Genomic DNA, 8467 nt, shown 5'->3' on the forward strand with positions numbered 1-8467 from the left:
TACACTTGTGAAAGGGAATCCTTTCTTCCCTTAGTCTCTTCTGAGTTAACATAACTGAAGTAGCCCTGCTTACATTGTGAAGAAGGGATCAACTCTCCTTTGTCTACTATGGAATTGAATCAACAAAAGATTGAAGACCCTCCTTAGTCCTAGGTGAGAAGCTAGCAAGGTATTGGAGAACTCACAAGTCACTTACTTAGAGCTGCATCCTATTAACTCAGTCCCAAACTTGTGAATCCTCTGAGCAGAGTTCACACCTTCAGAAACCCAGTCAGCCAGGAAGGTGTGAACCCTCTTGAAGAGTAGCCACCCCTCCAGAAGGGGAGAACTGGTTCCCACAAGGACTGCCCCTGGGCAGTGCTAGACAGTTTGAAAACTGTGATTGGCTCCTGTGAAGAGGGGTGGGGACAAAAAGCACCATAAAAAGCCAAGGACCCTGGAACTTGAGTTACTCTTCTGAACATAATATCCTGACTGGAGAGAGAACGAGCCTTAGAGGGAGCTTAGCTGGAGACTGAGGCTTGGAGCTTCGTTTTGATTTGGACTTAGTCTCCTGGACTACTTTTTGAGGTGAGTGAAAGGCTGACTTCTTTCCTAGTTTCTGGAGACACCTAGCTTCCATCTTGGAGTAGGTCACATGACTAATTCTCTCAAGCTGAAAGGCCAGTAGTGAGTAATCTCTGCCTGGATTTAGACAGGAAAAATAACTTTTCTATCTCCTTCACATTTTTCTACATTATTGTTTGCTCTCTATTTTGTAAATAAATTTCTGACTTGAGATAGAACATTGGCAACAACATAATTTCATAAAATTATTGGCTAACTGATAATTTTCACCTTTATACACATATTATACACTTAAGAATATATTGCTGAAGAATAGGGAAACAAGATGGCCATACCAATCCCTAGTGTGGGACTTCTGTAGGAGGAGTCTCTGAGGAGGAAAGAGAGTCTCATGGTGCTTGAAGGAAAAGAGCAGGCACAAGAATAAGGAAGATGAGGATCCAAAAAATAAAGACTTCAAAGAAGACAAAAGAGGAGGAGGTGAGAAACACTGGAAACTCAAATTTCTGTACTATGTCCCTGAAGATGAAGAGCTCAAGAAGAGCAAGGTGTCTTAGGCTAAACCATCTGAGTGAATGAGAAAGGTAAAGACCAGCTGGAAGCAACAAAGCCATCATCATTGAAGAAGTGGATTTGGCAAAGAAGCTGGAAAAGCTAGAGAAGAGGACACAGAGAACCATTGCAGAGCTTATAAAGAAAGACTTTGAAGCCAAGAAGATGACCTGGAACCTGCAAAGCAGGGAGAGAGTGACTCAGATTAAGCAGCTTCTCCTCAACCTTTGGCAACACAAGTCAGCAGTGTGAACTGATATTTCTAGGCTAGGCACAAAGACCCCTTCTGCTATCTTGATCCCCAGAGTGATCTTTGCTGTGGTACTTCTTTGAATGCCCATCTCAGTGCATTTTAGAACAATACATTTTAGAGCTGTGGCTTAAGAGTATGTCATCTAATCTTTAAAATAAACCATAACATGATACAGCAATGTAAGCTTCTCTAATGGATGTCATTGCTGTGTTGACATTTTCTACCAACTCATTTGATGGCATATTCCAGTTATTGTACTTTTTTTTTAAACATTTCAGTTCATTTTTAATTTTTAACATTCTTCAAAACATTTGAGTTCCACATTCTCTTCTTCCCACTCACTTCACATCCACTGAGGTGGCAATTATTGTATTATTCCTATGAAATCATACCAAACATTTCTATATTAGCCATATGTTTTTTAAAAAGTAAAAAATATAAAAGGAAAAAATTACACTTGCCTTTGTACTGAGACTTCAACAATGGTGTATTCCAAGTAAATATTAGTTTCAGTTTGGCGGATAGCAACAAGCTTCTGTGATAAAATATTAGCCAAGTTCATCAAATAACTGTCAGATTTGGCAACCTCATTCTGGACAAGCAGGTGGTCATGGTAAGTTAGGGAGTAATATTGCTGTGTATAATATTTATGTGTATATGTTTTGGAATTTTTCTATTTTTTTAAATAAAGACAGACCCCTTCCACCAGCCACCTCTCAAAAAAGAATATACGGCTGGGTAAAGGCTGGGCCAGCTTCTAGGGAAATCCAATAGAGCTCTCCCAGAATTTCCATTTAGGGCATCCTGGAGATGAACAATGCCCCAAAGTAATTTCACTTAATGTTGTGTAGAAGAAAATAGACAAGAGTGACAAGACAGTTGGCTGTCAGTTGTCAGGTCCCTGCTCTTTTGTAACTAAATTTTCTCCTTTTCAGTTGTAAGAGACTGAAACCCCTGCCTAGATTTTCATTCCTTTCAAAAAACTCCCCTCCTTGGTACCATGAGCTGCCTCTCCATATCCATGACCAAAAGCTACACCAATAAGGCATTATCTTATTTTTTCTCCATTTCACAGAGGAGGAAACTTTCACATACTTCTTTAGAAGAACATATTCTAGTTTTTCATCCTTCTTCCTTTATTCTTTATTAAGACTTCAAATTCATATTATTAGATACAATCAGATAATAGATTTAGAACTAAAAGGTATCTTGTGCGTCAAGACAACCCTCTCACATTTTATTTACCATAAACTAACGAGCAGGAAAGACTATGTGACTTGTACATAACACTGCTAATGAGAGCATCTGGTGACATTTGAATTCAGGTTTTCTATTCCCCATTTCTAACTATCTGCTGCTCTTGGAATACCACCTAAATTCATTTCAGTACCTAAAGGGTGCCATGGAGACCACAAGCTTACCAATATCATATTATCTGACAGTTTGATAACTAAGGTTTTAAAGTATCTTTATTGGCACCCTCGCTTCTCCTACTCCCTTGAGGTGACAACACTGAGGTTGTAGTGTGCCTGGGTTTACCTCACATCTGCTTTTTTATCTTCTAGGAATATGCTGAAGCAGTGGATTGAGACCTAAACTCACAGCATAGGGTACAGCAGAAGGAAAGTGGACGTTCTTAAAGAGCTTCTGAATGATACCAAAATTTACTCTGAAACAAGACAAGAGGAAATGAGTGTTATAAAACAAAAGATGAGCAAGAAGAAAGATGTTTAGTGCTGCTCCCTGGGTGCATTGTTGTGGTGGTGTAGCCTGCCGGCTAGAGAGAGCAGAGGTCCAGGAAGGAGGAGGCAGCCAAGGCAGAGGTCAAGGCAGCACGACCAGCAGAGCGGAGGTGGTGGCCGAAGCAGCAGCTGAAGTGCAGAGGTGTGGGTGCGGGAAGATGGCGGACGTGCTGAGCATCCTGTGCCAATATAACATCCAGAAAAAGGAGATCGTGGTGAAGGGGGACGAGGTGATCTTCGGCGAGTTCTCCTGGCCCAAGAATGTCAAGACCAACTATGTGATTTGGGGGACAGGGAAGGAAGGGAAACCCATAGAATACTACACTTTAGATTCCATTTTGTTCCTGCTTAATAATGTACATCTTTCTCATCCTGTATATGTCCGGCGTGCAGCTACTAAAAACATTCCTGTGGTTAAAAGACCTGATAGAAAAGATTTGCTTGGATATCTAAATGGCGAAACCTCAACATGTGCAAGTATTGACAGAAGTGCACCCCTTGAAAGAGGCCTTCCAAGATCCACACAAGTAAAAAGAGCAGCAGATGAAATATTAGTACAGGCAAAGAAATCACAAATTGAGGATGCAGAGTGTGTACGTCTTGATAAGGAGCGATTGGCTGCTCGCTTGGAGGGTCACAAAGAAGGGATTGTACAGATGGAGCAGATTAGATCCCTATCTGAAGCTATGTCTGTGGAAAAAATTGCTGCAATCAAAGCCAAAATTATGACCAAGAAAAGGTCTACTATCAAGACTGATCTAGATGATGATATAACTGCACTTAAACAAAGAAGTTTTGTTGATGCTGAAGTGGATGTGACCAGAGATATTGTGAGTCGAGAGAGAGTATGGAGGACAAGAACTACTATTCTGCAAAGCACAGGAACGAATTTTGCCAAGAATATTTTTGCATTTCTTCAGTCTGTAAAAGCCAAGGAGGAAGGGCGTGCCTCGGAGCAGAGGTCTGCACCCAATACAGCACCTGTGGATCCCACATTACAGAATAAACCACCTATTCCAGCTGCCTATAACAGATATGATCAGGAAAGATTCAAAGGAAAAGAAGAAATGGAGGGCTTCAAAATTGATACAATGGGCACCTACCATGGAATGACTCTGAAGTCTGTAACGGAGGGTGCATCAGCTCATAAGACTCAAACTCCAGCTGCACAGCCAGTGCCAAGACCAGTTTCTCAAGCAAGACCTCCTCCAAACCAGAAAAAAGGATCTCGAATACCCATTATCATTATTCCAGCAGCTACCACATCTTTAATAACTATGCTTAATGCAAAAGATCTTCTCCAAGACCTAAAATTTGTTCCATCAGATGAGAAGAAAAAACAAGGCTGCCAGAGAGAAAATGAAATACTCATCCAGAGATGGAAAGATCAGATGCAGCCAGGGGGCACTGCTATACGTGTGATAGTCCCCTATCGAGTAGTAGATCAGCCCCTCAAACTTATGCCTCAAGACTGGGATCGTGTTGTGGCAGTTTTTGTACAGGGCCGTGCATGGCAGTTCAAAGGTTGGCCATGGCTATTACCTGATGGATCACCAGTTGACATATTTGCTAAAATTAAAGCCTTTCATCTAAAGTATGATGAAGTACACCTAGATCCAAATGTACAGAAATGGGATGTAACAGTATTAGAATTAAGCTACCACAAACGTCACTTGGACAGACCAGTGTTTTTGCATTTTTGGGAAACATTGGACAGGTACATGGTGAAGCATAAATCCCATTTGAGATTCTGAATTACTTGGCTACCATTTCTCCTCCTAAAAATTAGGATAACAAAGCATGAAACTGCTCCAAAGTGGGGACTGAAGCTCTTGATTTATGAATTTGTCAAGAACTTTACAAATGAAGGTCACAAATGAATCTTTTTTCTAAGACCTTATTTGATGCTTCATGCTTTGACAGGATGATATCTGTCATCGTTATAAGCAAAAGGTTTTTGCTTACAAGTATTTTTAAAATAATAATGGCCTTTTAGTCTGTAATGGAAATTGTATATTTTGATAGAACTTTTCTCCATTGGTTTAAATTAGCATCACTTAAGTTTTGTTCCTCCTTAGAAGATACAGATTACACGTGTGTGTATATATAGATGTAATGAGACTCTTAGCCACTTTGCTTCCAATTTTCTGATTTTTTCCATTGCTCCATTGTTTTACTTTTGGAAAATACTAAGTTGTGAATGATATTAAATTTTAGTCTTAGAATTTGAAAAACTAAGCAAAATGAATTGACTATTTTGAGTGAATCAAAATGTTATCCTGTATGTGTACTATATATTCTGTCAGTCTTTGTTTAAAGAGGGATAATGAAAAATCAAGAACCACCCTTTGGCTGTGGCTGAACTGTTCAATCTAATAAATCTTTATTATGGAAACATTTAATGAATGTTTGTTCTTCCCACTGATTTCATGAAAACTTAGACTGTTTATAGAAGCATATACTAGAATACCTTTCCAAATGGAAGTCCAAACCTACAGATGAAATAGGCTGTAATATATTTTATTTTGAGAGCCAGAGTGTAATTTTCAGAAGTGGAATATTCATTCATTGTATCAGTCATAGAAATATAAAATACTTAGCCTTCATTATTTTCATTCTTTTTGGTAGCAAAGAGATTTTAAGCCATTCTTTCTTCATATCTTGGTCTTGGATTTCCTATCCCATGCTATCCACTAGTATTGATAAAAATTTCCAGGGCACCAAAGAACATTTATTTCCTTTAAAATTATGAACACAAGTAAAAGAACATCTATATATCTATGTGTTCCCTTTCTATTATACAAAATAGGTATAAATCCTCTTTTTTAACTTTCTGGAAAGGGTATACCCATTTCCTATTTCTCCACTTTAATAAAGATTTAGACTGTGGTAAAAGAAAGAAGAGGAGACGGGGAGGAGACGGGGAGGAGACGGGGAGGAGACGGGGAGGAGACGGGGAGGAGACGGGGAGGAGACGGGGAGGAGACGGGGAGGAGGAGGAAGAATGTAGCAGTCTAGCCCATATGTATATTTAAGAGGCAAGGATTGTGTGTGGACACATGGCCATTCTGCGCATGGCAATGAACTCTGTTCCCAGTATGGCTAAGATTAGGGAGCGAAATCTTGTTTCCCTTTGTCTTACTCACCTGGGATAAAAACCCACCTTTACCTTGTCGTAATTTGCAATTATCCAATGGCAATACACTATGTAACTCATCAATATGTATTGAGTACATTTGCGTATCAAAGAGATTAAAAATGGAGCACCCAGCCCTCTCCATCCTTCTCTTGGAGATCTCACAGGGTAGCTTAACACTGTCTTTCCACCTTTCTCTCTCTTCTCTATCTCTCACCTGAAATCTGGCCTTCGGCCAAGTGTCTCTTTCCTTTCCAATGCTAATACTTAGCACTCTCTAATTCTACTCTGTTTATTCTCCCACCTAAGCTATATCATCCTCTGACCAGTGTAGTGTTAAATTGGGATCTTTGGATGGGAATTAGCCTGAGACGTCCACTGATAGGGGCATGCCTGCAGCTCCATGATAATTAATAAGAACTGATCTCTGACTCATTTCTGACATCTTGAACTTGGCTCCCTCATGCCCTTCACGGAATCCCAAAACTTCTATCCTTCTTCTATCTTTCTACCTTGTGGCTTCTCATGGGCCGAGAAGTCACAAAGCAGAAGGAAGAAGAAAAATAAGGAAGAAGGAAGAAAAAGAAGAAGAAGGAAGAAGGAAGAAAAAGAAGAAGAAAGGAGGAGGAAGAAGAAGAAGAAAGGAGGAGGAAGAAGAAGAATAAGAAGAAAGGAGGAGGAGGGGAAGGGGAAGGGGGGAAGAAGCATCAGCATCAGCAGCAGAAGGAGGAGAAGGAGGAGAAGGAGGAGAAGAAGGAGAAGAAGGAGAAGGAGGAGAAGGAGGAGAAGGAGGAGAAGGAGGAGAAGGAGGAGAAGGGGGAGAAGGGGGAGAAGGAGGAGAAGGGGGAGAAGGGGGAGAAGGGGGAGAAGGGGGAGAAGGGGGAGAGGAAGAAGAAGGGGGAGAGGAAGAAGGAGAAGGAGAAGGAGGAGAAGAGGAAGAGGAAGAGGATGATCCAGGTCCAGGTCCAGGTCCAGGTCCAGGTGGATCATGTCCCATTAGCTGCTAAGGTGGTTGACCTTCCCTATGTTACTGAATCCATGAAAATCATAGATAAAAAACATTTTACAAAACAGCAGTTATCTGCCAGATGCTTGTGTGCAGTGAGGATGGGGATCTTTACCCAGCTCCAGAAGAACCAGTTGCTACTACTGATCCAAAAGCAAGTAAGAAACAAGATAAAGGCAGGGAGAGAGAATTCATCTGGAAGCATGGTATCACTCTGCCACTAAAGAATGTCAGAAAGAGAAGATTCCGTAAGACAGCCAAGAAGACATATATGGAATCATCAGATGTGGAAAAAGAAGTAATAAGGCTTCTAAGTACAGATGCAGAAGCTTTCAGTACTCGGTGGGAGATAATTGTAGAAGATGAAACAAAGAAAGCAGACAACCCAGTTTGCCTGGCAGGCCTAGATATTTCCTCTCCAGGAATGAGTGGCCACAAGCAGGGCCATGGCTCCTCAGAACATGAGCTTCGAGAGATATTTAAGGACATTAGCAGCAGTAGTGAAGAGGAAGATGAGAGGGATTCTCATGATGATGAAGATATAAACATCATTGACACTGAGGAAGACCTAGAGACGCAGCTACAAGACAAGCTTGATGAATCCAGTGAACAGTGCCAAGAAGACGAGCAAACAAATCAGATGGTTATGGGAATTCAGAAGCAGATTGATATAATGAAAGGGAAACTCCAGGAGACCCAAGGGAGAGTAAAACGACAGGAAGACCTCATTATCAAAGTAGAAAATATAGCCCTCAAGATTCGTCTTCAAGCTATGCTAGATGAGTTCAAACAGCAGAAAGAACAAGAGAAGCAACAGCTCAGTTCCTTGGTGGAACAACTAGAATCACTCCTGGAAAAATAAGAAGTCCCTGCCTATAAATTCACTCCTCCTCTCCTAATGGCAAAAGGCTCCTATTCCATCCTTTGGCTTGAAGATTATTCATATAGAAATTTAACTTTCTACATTTTACCCTTTTTCTGTTGCCTAGTTTGAATTTCTCTCTCTGTAGCACCTTTTATTTACTAGTAACTTATATACTATTAAGTAAGACATAGGTGAGAACAGTTTGATTGTATAAGAGTTTGGGGATTAGTAGACTAAATTGGAGCTAATTCCTACTTGTGTTCCAAGACTTTCTTTAAAAATATTGGGAAACTTATATTGTTTTGCGATAAGAACCAACTCACTTGTAAGGAGATTCAAAGACAGA

At 40.5% G+C, this 8467-nt stretch overlaps 2 protein-coding genes across 2 annotated transcripts; both read left to right on the forward strand.

The window, feature by feature from the left end:
- Window positions 1-3272: 3272 nt before the first annotated feature.
- Window positions 3273-5072, forward strand: LOC100025447 (parafibromin-like). The gene has a single exon (XM_056824220.1). The coding sequence runs from the start codon at window positions 3273-3275 to the stop codon at window positions 4866-4868; it is 1596 nt and encodes a 531-aa protein (XP_056680198.1). The 3' UTR covers window positions 4869-5072.
- A 1140-nt stretch (window positions 5073-6212) lies between these two features.
- Window positions 6213-8118, forward strand: LOC100025420 (transcription initiation factor TFIID subunit 7-like). Its single transcript, XM_056821097.1, is given in 3 exon segments — window positions 6213-6239; window positions 7232-7301; window positions 7304-8118. Coding segments are annotated over 3 exon segments (912 nt in total).
- The last annotated feature ends 349 nt before the right edge of the window (window positions 8119-8467 follow it).

Source organism: Monodelphis domestica, chromosome 3 (genome assembly GCF_027887165.1).
Source record: "Monodelphis domestica isolate mMonDom1 chromosome 3, mMonDom1.pri, whole genome shotgun sequence".
NCBI lineage: Eukaryota > Metazoa > Chordata > Mammalia > Didelphimorphia > Didelphidae > Monodelphis > Monodelphis domestica.